This window comes from Vipera berus (genome assembly GCF_964194415.1).
Source record: "Vipera berus genome assembly, chromosome: 3".
Taxonomy (NCBI): Eukaryota; Metazoa; Chordata; class Lepidosauria; order Squamata; family Viperidae; genus Vipera; species Vipera berus.
In genome coordinates, this window is record NC_138204.1 from 51,054,357 (window position 1) to 51,074,037 (window position 19,681).

Here is a 19,681-nt window from a genome sequence, read left to right on the forward strand (position 1 = left end):
TCTTTAGAGGAAGCCCTATCAGCATGCGTCCCTCTTTATTCTTCTTCCTGTAAGAAAGCAGGCCTCTTTAAATTGTGTCAACAAGAAACAAAACATTCCTCTGACACTTCAGAAAACATTAAACTATGTAATGCAGAGATACAAGATGTATTTATTCATTATCCAAACCCTAATAGGCACTGGGAAATTGAACTCAAAGTGTATCAAGGCTGACAATAATTATACTAGCGGTTATCCCCACACACAATAATTAGATGTCAGCCTATACTACTAATACAGTCTTTCAAGCAAGCTATGATTTGGTTTTCAGGAACTAAAGATGCTAAACTAGCAACGTCCAAGTAGATCTTACATTTTCTGAATACCTAAAAGAAAAACACTATCAATAAAAAATGGAAAAGAGACTATTCAGGGCAGATACTACTTAAGAGGTTGTTATTGCTCTCCAATTTTGAAATCCAAGGATTAATGGGGCTAAGCAATTCTCAGAGATACTTACAGATTCAGACAGACTTAAGACTTCTCTAGCCAGACTGTCAGATCAAACACCCCCACTTCTCACATACCTTTGCTATTGTGATCAGGAGAATCCTTGTCTTCTCGGGGCTTATTGCCAATATCACTCATATTCACTGTCACGGTGGACTTAACTTCTTGCTGTGCTTTCTTCATCCGGTCATGAACAACTTTGAAGAACTTTTCTGACTTCTTATCACTGGTCATCAAGTTATAGAATGATTTCTTCAGAGAGAGGCAAAAGAGCAAAAGCAGGTGCAATGATTATATTTTCCCAACGGGTACATCCAAATGTGTTGATTTCACAATTTTAAACATTAGGAGGGCATTTGATAATTCTCCACTTTTTCTCAGATCATCACCAAGTGGGCCCATAATTGTTAAGCTCCACACTAATGTTAACATCAAGGCTTCAGTAAATTGAGGCTTTCAGGTAATTATTTTAGTAAGCTAGAAAATGTGCAGACTAAGTTGCCAACTGTGCTAAGTGCAGCATTCCCTAGTAATGAAAAGGGTAGTGCCAGTCATTTTTGGCATATGTTGTCAATATTCCACAAACACAATGAAAGCATGTTTCACCCAAGCATTTCTACCCTATTCTAGCTAAGACCTCTGCCACAGAGATTACATTTGTAAGGTAACATCCTATTGCTGGCATATTATCAACCAGGAAGTAACTACAGGACAATGATTTATACTCAGGATGCAGATATGCAGGTCACAATTCACATTATGATGAATTGTCTCTTTGAATAGCAACAGAACATGTATTCCTCCTGGTACTACAACCACATTGAATTAATATTTGGTGGTCTAGTCCTCACTGTAAAATTTAGCATATAAATAATATTATGTCTCATCACCATATTTCCTCAGAAAAAGCTGATTTCAAATCTTAGAAGTACAGTGTTTCATTATGGAATAGGAAAAGTACTTTATTATCCTTTAAAAACATGTATATGTTTATAATAGATCCAACAGATATAATCAGCAGGACACGCTTTCTTTTCCAAAATAAAAGAGGATGAAATAGAAAATGTTGAATTTGTCCTAGCAAGGCCTAAAGAAGCCAGCAGAGGGAGCAAATGTAGTATGGGAAAATGAATTATGCAATTAAATTTTTGAAGGATACAATAAAAACATTTGATTAAATGTTGGATAAGCCACTGTATCCCACACTTAGGGAATGGCATTAGAAGTTATTCTGAATTTACAATGCACCAGAACCATAATGGAAAAAGACACAATACCTGTATCTCTGTGTTGCCACCATCAAGCAGTCGAATAGCCAGGCGCATGCTCTCCTGAAAAATCTTTTCATTTTTGGTGTTCATGATAAGGTCAGACACCAGCTTGGTAGCCCCTTCTCTGTCCAGTCGGCATTGCACAGCAGCAATGACTGACCAGTCCTGGTCTTGTCCTGTATGCAAACAAACATTAAGGAGAAATGAGGCCATTGAACAAGTTTAAAATATATAACCAAATTAGTAAGGGGAGAAAAGCTGATGTACTGGGTAATGTACCTCCCTTGGATATGCAAACGTTATCTTTCATTACCTCTTCATTTCAGGCAGCATATATAACCAATCAAGCAGAAAAAGTGCAAAACCACTAATACAATTATTAGATATTACATCCCATCTTTATTTATACATATCAAGGTGGTGCACTTAATACTCCCTGTTTTTATTTTCTCTACAATAACAACCTGGTGAGGTGAATTGTACTGATAGTGTCTGACCTAAAATCACCCAGTTAGCTTCTGGGCCTAATGGAGCACTAGAACACACCGTCTCCCGGTTTCTGGGCCTAAGGGAGCACTAGAACACACCGTCTCCCGGTTTCTGGGCCTAAGGGAGCACTAGAACACACCGTCTCCCGGTTTCTGGGCCTAAGGGAGCACTAGAACACACCGTCTCCCAGTTTCTGGGTCTAAGGGAGCACTAGAACACATACCTCCCAGTTTCTAGTCCAACACCTAAACCAAACTGGCCCTCAGTTAAACTGTATTTGGATTACATTTTGAGCCACCTAAGTAGTAACCTAAAAACAATTTGCATTCATAAAGATTATTCGCAATCATCGCCACTTTAGCTTAAAGTCTGTCCTCTGTGTGATCAAAAGTAGCTCCAACTGTTCCCAGACTAAGCTTGCAATAGGGGAAATCCTTATGCAGCCCTTTGTATCTCAGCAATACAACATATGTTTTGCACACAAAAGACCCCAAATATAATATTTAACATGCAATGTAAACATGACATAGAAGGATGGATAATCAGAACAAACAGAATTCAATGTATCAGTGATTAAGGTGTGATTAGGACCAAGGATATTTATTTCTTTATTAAATTTATATGCCACCCATCTCACTATTGAGCAACTCTGGATATGTTGATTTAAGTCCATCCTCAGTTATGGAAGCTTACTGAGTGACTTCGGCTAATTACTATCTCTCAGCTCAAGTTAACATACAGGGTTTTTCTAGTAGAGAAAATTTGTGGAAGAAAGCGCTGTGTCCACCTGCCTGACCTCCTGGAGGAAACATGATAAACATATGTTTACTTTTTTAAAAAAACACCTTGGAAAGATTATTCAGCATCAGCTGCATTCAGTAAAGTAGCTTTCCTTTGCCAATTGGCAAAAGAAAGCTCACGTCCACATTGGTTGGAAACATGGGGAAGACGCCTTCATCCTGCAGTGGATAGACAATGGCTAGAATGATGAAGATGATGACAGTTAAGTAGCAAAAAAAAACAACCCCAAAAAACAGTAGTTGAAGATATGTGTACAAGGAACTGAAAGAAGAAATGGGAGAAAACACAATTTAGTACTGATTCACCACTTACCAATACCAGAAGAGTCAACTATTTCCCCTTTGGAGCCAGTTTTTTTGGTCTGCAAGTAATTAGCCAGAAGCATTTTCCTCAATGTGTTGCCCTGGCATTAAAAAAGAAACTTGATGAATCATATGGGGTTTTTTGCTAAATGTTTTTCTAAAGAATTTGATTCTTGGAAATAAAAGCATGAAGGACAAGCTAATTGAGTGCCTAGAACTTCTGTTTCTGGAGGCATTACATGCAGGAAAGCCACTGTCTAAAGTTTCATTGTTAGCTGGATGGTCAGTGTGAAGAAAGGGCATCAGCAGAGCCATGAATCAAATGTGTATCTTGTAAAGTTTGGTATAGACTTATTTATCATAAAGAGCTTTGATTAAATGGAGACTCAAGCATAAGTGTTCACCCAGAAAGCACAATAAAGAGAATAAATTTCAAATCCAGGTAAAAATAAGCATTCTTAACAACTCACCCTGTCTCCATATTTGTTCCTTTTCAAAAGCATTTGCTGTAGTGTCCTCAATACTTTGATGCAAAGCTTCTCTTCAGTCCCCATCAGGTCTTTAGTATGTTGGATTAACCTAGATGATGAAAAAAAATGAATTCAAACCATAATCCTGCTCACAGAAATTGTCATTCCACCACAGATAAAACTGGCTTTGTTAAGAAATAGTCTGGATTCTTTACTTAAGCGGGCACTAATATAATTGTTCTGTCAAGTCCTAAAATCTATTTACTCCTCTTCCCGGTATATGCCCTGTACTTTTTCTCTGTTCTTCTCATTCCTGTTTTTCAGGAGAAGATTCCTATCATAAATTATGGGATGACATCTGCTCAATATAAAAGTGAAATGGTTATTTAACATAATTTCATGTGATTGCTATAACTGGATCAGTAGGAGCATGCAGCTGAAAGCTCCAATTCAATAAATCAACAAATAGGCCCTAGTTCAGGGGTATCAAACTGCCGGCCCATGGGCCAGATGCATCGTGCTGAAACCGCACTCACCCCATTGCCAGCAATGGAAAAAAGGTCACAATACATTGCAACACATCACATGAGGTTGCGAGTTTGACACCCTTGCCCTAGTTTCACAAAAAATTTATGACCAATAATGACATATGTTAGGAATATTCCTCAAAGTCTACATTTCTCTATAGCTAGAGAGCCTACTTAAGGTAAAGGTAAAGGTTCCCCCGCACATGCGTGCTAGTCGTTTCCAACTCTAGGGGCCGGTGCTCATCTCCGTTTCAAGCTGAAGAGCCAGCGCTTGTCCGAGCACGTCTCCGTGGTCATGTGGCCGGCATGACTAGACGCCAAAGGCGCACGGAACGCTGTTACCTTCCCACTGTAGTGGTCCCTATTTTTCTACTTGCATTTTTTACGTGCTTTTGAACTGCTAGGTTGGCAGAAGCTGGGACGAGTAACAGGCGCTCACTCTGTTACACAGCACTCAAGATTCGACCCGCCAAACTGCCGACCATCTGATCGACAAGCTCAGCGTCCTAACCCAGTGAGCCACCGCGTCCCTGTAGAGAGCCTACTTACTTAGAGAGAAAGCCACCACTTTCACAACGTTGATAGGCCTCAGTCCCTTCCATGAAAAGTAGTTCTGGACAGTGCAGGACATCCACCAGGACTGAGAGTTCAGCTTCAACCAGAGGTTGCAAGCGCTCCTCTAGGGCATTGATAATGTCCTGTAATGGCATAGCATTTTCAGTGCAGAGCTATTATTTATTTGTTCATTCAAACTACTCTTTTGTGAACCTGAAATTACCCAGTAAAACAATATAAAGCTCTCAGAAGTGGCTCTCTCAAAATTAGTGGAAGCAAAACAGGTACACAAAGTAAACCAAAGGATCTAAATTGTATTTATTTATTTAAAACATTGATATGACTATTCAACTCAACCAAGGTATTCTGAAAGACTTAAAACCATGGTTCTCAACTGGTTCTTCACCACAGACCCCTTTAAATACCTTTTATGGCTATAGACCACCAATACCTAACTCAAGATTTAAATAATAACATTTCTTCAAGCCTTTGCAGACCCTGTGTGAGCACATTGCAGCCCCCTAGGGATCCGTGGACTACAGATTGAGAACCACTAACTTTAAAAAAAGCAGAAACAAAGCCTAACAATAAAAATGCAAAACTACAATATATATACACTAACACACAACCATAAACAATACAATGATAAAATGTCAATCCAAGCAATAGGAACACCATCAACCAATCAGTGCTCCAGCACACTGAAACCCAAATTCCTGAGGAATATACACAAATTATCCAAGCTTCTGGAGTACAGAAGTACAGAATTTGAGTTACTCCAGAGGATCATTTAAATTCTTCTTTTTGAGTTATGCTTGATTAAGAGACAAACATATACTGGTCCCTCAAAACCAGTTATGAGTTTGTACCTGCAACTTCTCAATGATGTTCTTGTAGTCCCACTGATTGGTTGTAGCTGAAACCCGAGGGAAAGTACGTGATGCTGTCTTATAGTTGGAAGCATTCCTTTGGGCATTGCTAATCGAACTGCTGTTTAACAAGGAGCTGACATGGGCATCCAAATCCATGGGTAAGGCAATGGACCGACTTTTAGCTGAAAAAACAAAATATTTATATTGAGGAAAGCATTTTAAGTACAGCACTGATGACAAGGATGATACTGGGTTCAAACAGTAACCTTGGTCATTCCACCAAACTATATAAAATAAAGATCACACCCCAAAAATAAAGATCGTATTATACATGGTGTTAATTACATACTCAGAGAATTCTCACAATTTTTAATCTGTTGTATAATGTAGGAATTTGCAATTCTTTCCTCACTTGTCCTAATTCTGTTGAATCTTCCTGCCACATCTGCAGACATTTTTTTTAGAAAAAAAAGTATTAGTAGAAATGAAAGCTGCTTTTTGATCAAAGTTGAGGTAAGTGGGAGAAAGATCACTGAAATCATAACCAGAGAGGAAAGAATTGATCCTTCCTTCCATATCACTGTGATTCTCATCTATCCAAAGATAAATAAAAATAAACTCTCATTGTGGAAAGTTACACAATTAAACACTATGTTAAACAGCAGTCATGTGAATTTTTCAGTTCCTGTGTTGATCAAAAAAGCAAATCCAAATAGTACATAATCCACAAAACTGTATTATTTAAGGATGGGCAAAGCATTTGGTTTGCTTTTCTTATATTTATTTATTGATTAAAATTTATATGCCACCCATTCAAGCAACATTTGATGGCTACAGTGCTTGTTAATTTGTTTTATAATGGCAACCATAATATAACTCCCCCTCCCCATTTTACACAGCTGAAATGAAAAGAACTAGAACAGGGGTCTCCAACCCATGGTCCATGGACCGGCACCAAGCCGCAACATGCCAGAAACTAGTCCGCACAAACAAGCAAAGCCCCATTTGCAGGATGCAGGAAGTACATAAAATCACACCCCCTCCGGTCCGCGGAAAAACCTCTCTCCACAGAACCAGTCCCTGGTGCCCAAAAGACTGGGGACCTCTGAACAAGAAGGTGAGAATTTGGTGTAAATGAATTAATTCTGTAATCAAAACTGTGTGCCTTTTGAAGCAGCTTCTGCTGGTAGATCTCAGATACATCCTGCATGTCCTGCCCTCCTTCGTTCCAAAGGGATGTTTAGGTATTGCTCCTTACCAACCATAGCCAATGTGCGAATACAAGTTTCCACTGAGCTCTTTTGCTGCTGCTGCAGCCAAGAACAGTCCAGAAGTCTCATGGTAGATTGGAGAAGCTGCACCACAATAGTCTGGTGTGTCTGAAAGGGAGAAGAAACATTTAAGGACCTCTGCTGAAATCCTGCTTTTATTTCTATTGCAGCTCCACCCAGGGTACAGCGATAAAGTCTACCAGACCCACAACTGGAATGCCTACATTAAAAAAATGCAGTTGTGATATGGGACATGACTCAGATCTGAAATAATATTTAGGCAATTAATACTTTGCCCCACTCTGGGACAGTTAACTGGTGGCAATTAATTTGTCCCAATCAAGATATCCTTCTCTATTGGCCTCTCAAAGTCACTAATGGGATTCACAAGAAATGGATGGGAAAAATGGCACAAGGGAAAAGATTAACTCTTTTTGTATTGATCTAATTAGCTAGAGTTACTTAAAAACAACTGAGGTATCCAGTTGTGGATTCACCCTCTCACCCACCCTGTTTTATCTTCTAATAACATCTTAAGAGTGACAACTGTTAAACTAGCAGTTTAAGCTGAGTTCAGAATCAACTCAATTACAAATTATTGTTCTAAAACTAAGATCAAAGATTTTAAAAGTCTCTATATTAGTGAATGCGAAGACTGTTCTGCTTCTTGGGTTCTTTTTTCATCAAAAAAGAAACTTATAGCAATGTAGTATTGTTGACAGGCAGGGCTTTTTTTCTCATAGAACGCTCAGAACGGAGTTCCGGCACCTTTTTTGGATGGAACCCTGTAGGGTAGGCAAGGTGGGTTGAATGACATGTGTGAGTTCCGGCACCTTTTTCTTTTAAAAAAAAGCACTGTTGACAGGTATCATTTCTCAGAGTTATCACGAGTGGCCGCATATTTCAAACAATTATTCTTGCTTACAAAAAGAAATGGAAAATAGATTCAACCATTGTAAAGTTTCAATTGTACCTGTAAGGAAGTGCTATTCTCAGAGAAAGGGGAGCTGAAGAATGCATTGATAGTGTCCAGCACCACCGTCAGCACATATTTCTCCAAGGCAGGATCTGACAAGCGCTTTTCACGTTTCTTGCATACCTGAAGGTGGAATTAAAACAAAATTTGAACAACATTAGACATCTCCTAATTACCAAGGACGCGGTGGCTCAGTGGGTTAGGACGCTGAGCTTGTCCATCAGAAGGTCGGCAGTTTGGCGGGTCAAATCCTGAGTGCCGCATAACAGAGTGAGCGCCTGTTACTTGTCCCAGCTTCTGCCAACCTAGCAGTTCGAAAGCACGTAAAAATGCAAGTAGAAAAATAGGGACCACTACGGTGGGAAGGTAACAGCGTTCCGTGCACCTTTGGCGTCTAGTCATGCCAGCCACATGACCACGGAGACGTGCTCGGAGAAATGCTGGCTCTTCGGCTTTGAAACGGATATGAGCACCGGCCGCTAGAGTCGGAAACAACTAGCACGCATGTGCGGGGGAACCTTTACCTTTACCTTTAATTACCATCTAAAAAATCCTGACAGCAGCTCTGTCCTACCATTAGTCCCATGCTGCAGGGGGAGGCTGTGGGTGTGACAGAATTGCCTTTCATGCACCCTAATCATTTGTTGGCAGAGATGAGTTTTTGCAGTTCACAATTTTACAAATCTTAACCGTGGATTAGTTCATTCAGACAGCTGAACAGTTCCGCAGTGCAATGAGTATAGGAGGCAAGAGAAGCTTTTGCCTCCTGCATGGCATCAATCCTCTCTGAAGGCAAACCTTGGCAGAGAGTTTCCAGGGCTGTGCCTTCTACCAAGCAGGAACAAATGTGTGTAATTTGTGATCCTAATAGGACAATATAATAAAACATTACCTTGTTCAAAGAATGGCATTCTGAGCTCTGGCATACTGAACGTATGAAAAACTGTGTTCTTGAACTCAGCATTCCATTATCCAAAAGCAGAGTCAGAAATCCAGAGGGATTTCACAAGCATGATGATGGCAATTGTGTAGGTAGGCTTCAAAATTTAATATTCAAAGGTTTAACTGCATTGGAATAGCTAGTTTTCATGGCTAACCTCTTTGTAAAAGTGTACACATAACCGGAGAGTATTGCTTTGTTTCACTGTAGGAGGAAAACCCATGTTAGCCTGTGGTGGGAGAAAATCAGGACTATGATAGCTCCTTTTTTAGACTACTTTTTTTTAAAAAAATGCATAAGCTTTCATGAGCCACAACTCACTTCATCATCTCAGGGTACCTAATGGAAAGTATAACCAAAATATTTGGAGTTCAATGGATTATAATGTAGGAGCTTTTTTGCATTTTTACATAAATATAAGAACACTCCTGGCTCAGATAATTACCTACTTAAGTGTGGCCAATTAGATACTTCACAAGCAAGAGATGAGACAAGAGATGAGTGCCTTGCCCTCCACTGTTCCCTGCAACTGGTATCCACTCCCAAAGCTGTAGCTGGTGTCTCCCTTTTTTCATGCTTTTGGTTAGGGTTAGTTATAATGAATCACAATCTTAATGTTTATGATTATGATTAATGACATTTAGTCCTAATTAATCTTTAGGGATCACTAAGGAATCACTAAGGAATCACAGGAAGGCCTGGAGGAATGTTGTCCATAGGGTCGCGATAGGTCGGACACGACTTCGCAGCTAACAACAACAACAACAACAACAACAACAACAAGGAATCACTAATGAAAGTGGCTGAATCTATGTGTGTTGATGGGCAACCAAGCACTTTTAGCATTGAATTTCAGAGACCAGTCAGGTGTTATGTAGGAAGCTCTTTTCATTAATTTATTAAACTAGTTCAAGTTTCCCCAGACTGATATCCTTCGCGTATGTTTTGATGGCAGCAATTTGGAGAAAGTGGAGGCATCCATTTATGTAGCTATCTGTTCACATATTTGCAGCCAAAGGATTTTCTCATAAATTTCAACACTTACCCTAGCCATGTCAAGGGTGAAGTTCTCAAACAGTGTCCAGATGTGGTTGCTGGTATAGATCTCCTTCATCTCCACCTCTGTGTCTACATAGCAGTGATTGACAAAATTGACATATGCAATTTTCACCTGAAAGACCAGAGTAAAAGAGGCAAGGATTTAAAGACTGGCATGTTGCAAGAATAGAACCAAAGCTCCTCCACAGTCATCACCTTTTTTTTTTTGGAGGGGGATAGCACTTTCCTCTTTATTAGCACCATTTATGCTCTTGAGAAAATTATCTACAACTGTAAAAATCAAAGGAAAAAAAAGGGATTTGACCAAGGAACAGTTCATAAAACCATCGTCAATCTGACACCCTGTTTTTTTCTGAAAGATAACAGGATATGAAGTAAATCCATTTTATTCTTGTAAAAAGCCCCTGAAGATAAGGCTGAAAAATAATTACAGTACATATTTGTCATGATTCATATAATCTCTGGTGACCCCTCTGGTAAGGAAGATACTGGACAACTTAATTGCAGGCCTAATCTTACAATACCCTTAAATTCTTCAAAGAGATAGAATTTTGTGAGTCAATAGAGAGATCTTACTATTACATATTTATAGTCTTACGTTCTTATAATTACTGGCTATAAAGTTGCCCAGTAGTAACTGAACAGGACTTTTCTAAACTTGACCAGTCTTTACAGCTCACTGTTTTCTTACTTTGAGCAAACCTAGTTTAATAACTATAAAGCTATTTGTCAGCAATAGATGGCATCTATAGTGCACCCTTCCATTACCTCAGTAATGCAGTCTTCGTGAGTGACTACTCGCACCACATCCTCCAAAGGAAGTAGAGATGTGCACTTGATTTCTGTGTATACATTTTTGCCTTCAGCACAGGCAGCCAGCAAATCCACCAAAGAGATATGGTACATGAGGGGACTGTTCTCCTCTATCCCATCCCGAGCTGCTGTCATCATCTCCAACATGTTGGCTAGGGAGGTCTTGTCATTATAGAACACCACAACATCATCCCCAGCATTGGTAATCTACAGCAAAGGGACAAGACATCTAAGCAAAAAAAAACAATACTGCTGCTTAAATATCTAGTCTTTGGCTCTCTCCAGTCTACTTCTCACGTGCCATATCCTGCTCACTGACTTGAGCTCAATCCCTAGTGATTACATCCATGTTATTGTCTTGGCAGGAATTCACCATTACATCCTTTTAGAATATTCATTCTATTTTTCAATCTAATGTATAGCCCTGAATATTTCTCTGAGGGTAATCCATTCAAATACTAGCCAGGTACAATGATTATTTTCTGTAACATCATAATAGAATTAAAGAGTTTACTCATAATACATAGAGAACAAATCTACTAACGGGAGATATCTTCCTATGCTGAATCTTTTTTTCTCTCCTGTCCCTTATTTTTTAAGACAGTACAGTCTGAAGCTTCTAGAACTAAAATAACCTTGTTTGGCTCCAGGTGCAGTATATCTGTATCCTTCTAGAATATTATTTTCTCCTAAATTCCATTGTATGGGGGCAGTATACAAATACTGTCAAATAAATAAAACTATATCTTGGCATTAAAATATGACAGAATTGTTATGCAACAATTACTCTTCCAATTTGTAGGTTTTAAAAAAATCCCAATACAAATTTATATTTCCTCTGGCAGTGGGAAGAGTAAAGCATACCACAACAAACATTGAATTAGAGGATGGCATTTGAATGGCTATTACCGGTATACATTACTATACTGCTTAATAGAGGTATCGACAACCTGCTTCTACATCTTTTCCACCACAATCACCATCATCCCTGACCATTGGCTATTCAAGCTGAGATCAAATGAGCCTTCTAGTAAAAATATATGATGAAAATGGTTCCAAAACAGCAAACAAGAATAGAAAGGATGGGAAATGGGTGTGAATATTTGAACATCTGGCTGTGGCATCTGTTGCACTAAGTAATAGCTATCCTTTGTTCCCCATACAGTCAGCATTAGAGCTGTTTGTGTTATGTAATTTGGCAACCATTTTATATACAGGAATAAATGTACATAGTAACTATAGGCATTACAAAATTGAGAGAAATGGTTGTGTTAAATAAATAGTACACTGTCAAGCTACAACATTGCTTAATATGTCCCTATAGATTTTATACATTAATACCCATTTAATAAATCAACTCCCAGTTTGGAAGACCATAAGCTTAGGTTCACCAGGGTTCAATCCTTCATTATTAAAGCTTGACAGATATTTGGAGGAAGACTGCACACCTGATCATTTTGAAAAGATCAGACAGGCTGCCTTATATATGTTATTTTTCCAAGGCTCATTTTTGTACTCTCTTAATACTTTATATTTCTTGTTTTGGGAACATTAAGCAAGAGGTTTGTGAGAAAAAAATATTTCCTGAAGTTCTTAATATAGGAATGGGAATAGTCCAAATCAGAGCCTCACCTCTGTAATTTCTCAGGGCCTGTTACCAGATTACATTTAACATTACTTGGTTTCCTCTGCTAATCTACAATGGCTCTACCCCTTATTTATGTATAAACACTTCCTAGTCTGTTTCCATGTATTTTATCCTGTTCCTCTTTTCTACCCTCTTTCCCAGAGACCTGGAATCTCACCTCAGTCATGATCATGTCCTGGCATTTCTTAATGTACTTGCCCTCAGCCTTGATGATAGTGTGAAGGAAGTCAAGATACTGAACATGGCGCCCGTGTGTAGCCAGACAATGGATGAAATGTTGTAGCACCCCTTCACTGATCTCAGAGCACAGCTGATAATTGTTCAGAAAAATGTGCTGCATTGTCTCTGCCTCCATAAGCTGTCAAGAAACAATTGTTATCATTCATATGTATCTAAACCCGATGCATAACCTGTAGATCACATACATTTTATAAAACATTTGGAAGAACTTCCACAGACCCTCCAGAATTTGCTAACAAACTGTAGTTTTTAACATGAGAGAAACTACAAATCATTAAATACATGGGTAGTAATAATATAATGAACATTAAATAAAGTTAATTTTTAATGACATTTAATCCAAATAATTCATATTTTTGTCTTAAATTCATCCATTTTTGACACTTGCCCTCTCGGTACATTGTTTAAAATTGATTGGAGCATTTGACTCAAAAGAGGTTATTCACTAACATTAATCCTAATCATCTTTTTATTATTTATCTGTCTATCTAGTATCAACTCTCAGGAAAACCCCAATTTCCAAACCCCTTCTGGTTACCTTGGTCAGGTGCAATCTCAAAATGTGGTGAGAATAAAACAGAAAGTGGAAAATAAAGCAGCCACCTTATCTTAGATCAGGAAGGGTCCATATCATTCCACTGAGTGGAATTTTCTTTGTTTGTGTGGGGGAATGACCCCGGAGACAGGGAAAATAGCCACAGCCAGAGGAACGGTCAGACAAGCAGCAGTTTAGCCACAAAAGGGGAAACATCTCAGAAGAGACCCTCCCTCATTTCTTGGGTTGTAAAAGTGAGGAGGGGGAAAAAGCACTTTCAGGCTTGCAAGATTCTCCCAATGTAAAAGGTAAAGGTTTCCCCTGTCCAGTCATTTCCAACTCTAGGGTGTGGTGCTCATCTCTCTTTCTTTGCGAAGAGAGCCAGCATTGTCCAAATGGCACTTCCACCGAGCCGCCAGGAATACTCTCTCCCAATGCAATCTTACATTAAATAGAGTAAGTGCATCTGGTCATGCTTCCTGTCTGGATTACCACCTTAGGCTGGCATCTTATTAAATGGATATTTATTTATTTATTTATTGATGGGATTTATATCCCGCCCTATCTCCCGAAGGACTCAGGGCGGCTAACAATAAAACATATAATAAGTACATAAATCAAGATAAAATGAAATTGAGAACATCAGTGCAATAAAAAATTAGAGAATTTAAAAATGAATTAAAAATACTAAATATAAATTAATTAAAATGCCTGTCAGTCTAGGTCAGCTTGGTGGAACAGGTGTGTTTTGAGGCCGTGGCGAAAGGATTGGAGGTTTTGGGCTATCCGAAGCTCAGGGGGGAGCTGATTCCATAGGGTTGGTGTTTTGCATTTTTATATACTGTATTCCCCACCTCAAAATAGCAAGATATTATACTATCTGCTTTCAACAGTCATGGTCAAAGGGTTTCACCCTAGGAGGAATCCAAACACTTAGTCGGAAAAAAATGCAATTCATATTTCATAAACAACTGTATTCTTCACAATGGCTTGGTTGAAAAAAAGTTCATATTAAATTGGCTTTAGGGTTAATATAAAATATTGTGCCACCTAAGCTGGACCTATCGGCCACCTCCATTATCTTCACTCACTACAACCCTTTCAAATGTTTTTGCTACCACTTGAGGTTGTAAAAGCAACCTCAGTATTTTTAGCGCATGTTAATGTCCTATTTGCCATTCTGTGAAAAGGAACTTTTCTCAGAAAAAGCTATTGTAATAGAGGTCCTCATGGGCAGCATCTGCAGAGAGCAACTAATTTAAATTTAAAACATTGTTTGCCACCAAGACAAATATTATTTGACAGAGTTTTATTCAGAAAGCCTTGCTGAGCAATGGAGAGCATCAGAGTTTGGAAAGCAAAGTGCTTTCCTATAAACTAGTGGGCCGTAGTGACAGCTGCAATAGCTAGAGCAACTCGGAAAAAGACATGGATGTAAGAATTATGATTGGGCCCCTAAGCAGCAGATGGGAAGCAAAATCTGTTGCCCTTCTCAACCGGTTATGTGAATCACATAACAGCCCTATTTGGCCTTATAAATCATTTGAAGCAATGAAGCTATTATATTTATTACAAATACTACACAAGTTAATTTGAGCAGAAATTGGAGAACTATCAGAATTCAACTTTTTCAACACATTGGGATTTTTTTTAGACATTTCCACCTTCTTTTACTTGTCCCTTCTTTCTTACCCCAGTAGTAAGGAACAAGTTGAGATGCTTATGCAGAAGGGTCTGATTTTCTTGGTTGCCCGCACAAAATTTCTGTAGGAACTGATGGGTTAATCTTAAAATCTCCAACATTTTGGCATCACCCTGCATATGTTCAGAACAAAAGAAAGTCAGTTGCCTAGAAAAACTGCACAAATTCCTTCTTTGGAAGCTTTCAAGAAAATGGAAATAAGGAAAGATTTAGCTTTATAATTACTGTTTTTAAGGAAGATTGGACTAGACAATTCCCTGATTAATGCCTTTAAAATAAATTTATTATCCAATAAGAACCTAAGAGCCACCACCTTCTGGTATTCCAATCAAGTGCCCGTCTTCTTCCTACCTTCTCATAAGGGATTTGCAACAGATCCAGCATCACTTTGTGGGCATCCATATTTTTCAGCAAACGCTGCTGTTTTTTTCGCATCTGCTCACCAACACCACACATTTTATTTAGTCGCTCCAGAATCTGGAGAAAGTAAAGAAAACACCTAATGAAAGAGGGAATAAGAGAAATATACTCCACACTTCTGGTGAGGAGGTAAAGTAGACATCCCTGAAGGAGCGAGGACAGTGTTATGGCAGAGACTGGCAGCCAGGCAGTGAGTCAAGGGATTTCAATCAAGCTCACCCCCATATAATGTAACACACACAAGTGTGTGTGTGTGTGTGTGTATCCATATATATGGATACAAAGACTTGTTTTTTAAACACTTTTGGAAACTGCTTCTTAATTGCCTTTCAATTGTTAAGAACTTTTGGAGAGATATGTTTTATAAGACCAGTCCCTTCAATCCTTAGAGAAAGAAGTTTTAAATACAAGTTTAAGGGTGTTATGTATAGGTATAGGTATAGGGGTGTGTGTGTATGTACACATATGCACGCACACGCACATGCGCACGCACACAGACATAGGTAAAGGTAAAGGTTCCCCTGCACATGTGTGCTAGTCGTTTCCGACTCTAGGGGCCGGTGCTCATCTCCGTTTCAAAGCTGAAGAGCCAGCGCTTGTCCGAGGACATCTCTGTGGTCATGTGGCCGGCATGACTAGACGCCAAAGGCGCACAGAACGCTGTTACCTTCCCACCGGAGTGGTCCCTATTTTTCTACTTGCATTTTTACGTGCTTTCGAACTGCTAGGTTGGCAGAAGCTGGGACGAGTAACAGGCACTCACTCTGTTACGCGGCACTCGGGATTCGACCCGCCAAACTGCCGACCTTCTGATCGACAAGCTCAGCATCCTAACCCACTGAGCCACCACATCACACATACCTATACCTATATACCTATATATATAAAACAGCCATATATTTAAGTTTATATAGACAGAATAAGGGTCAAGATGGATTTGAAATAAGATTGTGAAATTAATTATAAGAACCCTTCCTGTGGGACACTTTGTTTTGTATTCTTAAAAAAAACAATGATAGGATGTAACTTTGAAGATTGAACACTAGAGGGAACCAGAAGGAAAAACATTATAATTAAAGGAAACTGAAATTTCACTTATTAATACAGAATGAAGAAAAATAGCTCAATATTAAATGTTCTGAAGTATATTTATGAACAAGCGACCCAGAAGATAATCTTAACAGTATCTGTCATTATTGATAGATTGTTTAAGAGATGTTATAGAAGAGGAATAAGGATAAGACTGAGACTGATTTGAAAGTGTATTTCAAAATGACAAGATACAGGAAAGGTATGAAAGAAGATGCAACACTGGTTATACAAATAATAAACCAAAAGAGTGATTTGGATAATTTTTCTACCAAAAAAATGGATTTACAAAAGTGACCTGTTAAACTTTTGAAAGATTTTATGAGAAGAGACAAAGAAATCAAACTTTACAGAAGGAATATAAGGTTAGTTTATTAGATCAAGTTTAAAATAGATCGGTTTTATCTCTGGTAGCCCTTAGTGAACTTTTGCTGACCAAGACTGACAGATGAGGCTTTAAGGATTTGTTTATAGATGAGATATGGGAAGAAGAGATCATTTGTGGCATATTTTAAGATAACATGATTGGTTACTAAAATAGTTTAGCCTTGTTATAATGAAGGGGAAAGTCGTTTCTTTATATATTTCTTTACTTTTTCTTTACACACCTCAACCTTTAGAGAAGCACTATAAGATATCCTCAAGTAATAGCCAAAGTAAAACTGGGGGATTCTGGTTTCTTCACAGTGGCTACAATACCACAGGAAACTGGTGCGGACAGCTCCTTATTTATATGTATTTACCCCAAAGTTTCAGGACAGAAAGTCATTTTACCACTATTTTATTCCTACAGCAATCCTGTCTGGTTGGTTGCTGACTCATAAATACCATCTATCGTGTTGCAGTGTCTATCGTTGCAGTATCTATCGTGTTGCAGTGGAATGGCACTTTTATTCTTCCATCTAATCCTTTTTTTAATTGTTCTGCTTGTGCTTATGCAGCCAAAAGAATACTATTAAATATCAGCAGATGTGAAACAATGCACAAATATTCACAACCAAAACAAACCAACTGGAAGAAAAATAAGTGGAATGGAGGCCTAAAATAACTCTATATAATATCTCTGCAACACGAAATGCTGTGGACAAAAGTAGAATAGAAGGGACAGGGGGAAAAAACAGGGAGAAACAAGTAGGATGAGACAGAGTTTTTTTAAAGATTCCAAAAGAACCATCTGATTTCTTTTCTTTCTTTCTTTCTTTCTTTCTTTCTTTCTTTCTTTCTTTCTTTCTTTCTTTCTTTCTTTCTTTTTTTTTTTTGTGGTTAATAATGAAATGCATTGATAGATGTCTTCTGAGATGGAAGAGAGAAATGTTAAGAATCATCAATGGCCAGATCCATCAGGCACAACAGGTATCCACAAGGAGAACAGCAGAGGATTTATGTTCCTTCAAACATGATTCTTATTTGGGGTAAAACATTAAAATAATCCTTAAAATGTCCCCTACTGAAGCAAAAGCAGATTTTCCATATTGTATATTGGAGAGTCAGTTGCTTGGAGAGGAGTAGCTTATGGTCCACTGGTACCATGTAGTCCCAGTTTGGCAAGTCAAGTTCTGGACAATGTATAGCAATCCTTTAAGTGCTGGTCAGCATATTAGACACCATTCGCAACATAGTCTGGAGCTGAGAACAACCCACCATATTATTTACTCCTATCTTGCAAATTGGTGATGGAACAGTACGTGACAATCGTGTTGGGTAATTTATTTTTGTCTTCAACTGCATGTAGGAGGGCTAAGGTGAGAAAGTAGCTTCAGCAGCTTTGCAGTATAAAATGCTTCAAAATGAGATTTTTATCATGCAATGGTGCTGCTTCAGTTCTCTGAATTTTACAGCACTCCAAATGATGTTGTTTTTCACTTGTAAGTCATCTGTGTTTTCTCACCACTTCTTCCATCTTCTTTCTTTCACCCAATCCAAAAATCAATTAAGGAAAGTGTTGTGTATTAAGGTTTAAAGAAACACCTAAGCACTTGTATAACAGTCACTACCAGTATGCATTTGAACTGTAACCGTTTTGGCGGGAGTCAATTATGGCGGGAGATTTAGGTTCAATCTGATTGGTTGGCTGGTTACTCAGAAAGGTATATAAAGAGTGCAAGTACCCCCTAACCCCTCAGTACAGTTATGGTCACCTAATAAAGAGCTGTTTGATTGTACTCATCTGCCTGGCATCATTCATACTCTTCAGAACCCACTATACAACAGAAGGATTGGTGGAATAGATAATATAGCTGCATAATGTCTTTTGACTGGGAGTGCTTTGAGCTGTCTGTTTGGAAATGGCTACTTCCATCAAGTTCTGAGTTGCACCGAATACCTCACATTCTGTTAATTTACATTCAGACTAATTGTGCTTTTCAATGGTCAAACTCCAACAACTGTAAATGAAAGAAGTCAGAGCAGGAATTCCTTTCAAGGACGCTGCAGTTCTTCTCCAAGGATTAAGAAAAGGAGAAGCCCTGAGAATTTATAAAGGAGAATCTTCTCTCACAGATAGCCCTCGGCTCTGGTATCACAGCTTCATCACACTTGCACTAGATTAATCCTGATTTTATTTCATTTTCAGTATAAATTCAAAGTGTTCATACTCCTGCAAAGAGAACTCTGAGTTTCTTTATGTACTTCACTGGCTGAACAGTAATAGTGTTTTGTTATTATTTTGTCTCTTTGAGTTATGTACAATGCTCCGGGATCTCTTGTGAATAACAAGTGGCTTATACATCTTATAACTACATTCAAAAATAAAGATTTTAGTCTTTGTATATTTCTCAGCCAAAGGCATAGGCAACACACATGTATCCTGGGACTACGTAGCATTGCAAAGCTCTCCTGTTCTGTAGTGTGTCGCATTTGCTTTTGTTAACAAATCTTCTTCATTCCCCATGTGCTTGAGTCAGGAATATTTTCCCACATTTTGTCTAGTGAGAGTATCAGATATAACTGCTTACCCCTTTTATGAGCTGATAGTTCTCACTGCTTTTTTCTCCAGGGGTCCCAGGTTCCTCATCTGAAGTACGCTGGGAGGATGAAAGGAAGATAAAGAGTATTTAGGTGGCTACATATCAGTTGAAAGAGGAGAAATCCACCTTGGTTCATTTTCATGAGCTGTCCTGTTACTGTTCAATTACCCAAAACTAGTCCAACTTTAAAAACAAACCTGCTATGCTACAAGATAATAAACTGGGTTTAAGTTGACGGAATTGAGT

The 19,681-nt window shown here is 38.5% G+C and overlaps 1 protein-coding gene across 2 annotated transcripts in view; it reads right to left on the reverse strand.

Moving 5' to 3' along the window:
* ITPR3 (inositol 1,4,5-trisphosphate receptor type 3) overlaps positions 1-19,681 on the reverse strand; it is a 116,381-nt gene that overhangs the window by 30,377 nt on the left and 66,323 nt on the right. For both annotated transcript variants that reach the window (XM_081324928.1, XM_081324929.1), the window contains 14 exons: positions 19,424-19,492; positions 15,312-15,437; positions 14,951-15,073; positions 12,641-12,841; positions 10,791-11,042; positions 10,009-10,134; positions 8,021-8,146; positions 7,035-7,155; positions 5,774-5,958; positions 4,899-5,047; positions 3,823-3,931; positions 3,363-3,453; positions 1,767-1,936; positions 567-741 (listed from right to left, as the gene is read on the reverse strand). In XM_081324928.1, the coding sequence (XP_081181054.1) occupies positions 567-741; positions 1,767-1,936; positions 3,363-3,453; positions 3,823-3,931; positions 4,899-5,047; positions 5,774-5,958; positions 7,035-7,155; positions 8,021-8,146; positions 10,009-10,134; positions 10,791-11,042; positions 12,641-12,841; positions 14,951-15,073; positions 15,312-15,437; positions 19,424-19,492 (2,023 nt within the window). The remainder of the gene's footprint in view (positions 1-566; positions 742-1,766; positions 1,937-3,362; positions 3,454-3,822; positions 3,932-4,898; positions 5,048-5,773; positions 5,959-7,034; positions 7,156-8,020; positions 8,147-10,008; positions 10,135-10,790; positions 11,043-12,640; positions 12,842-14,950; positions 15,074-15,311; positions 15,438-19,423; positions 19,493-19,681) is intronic.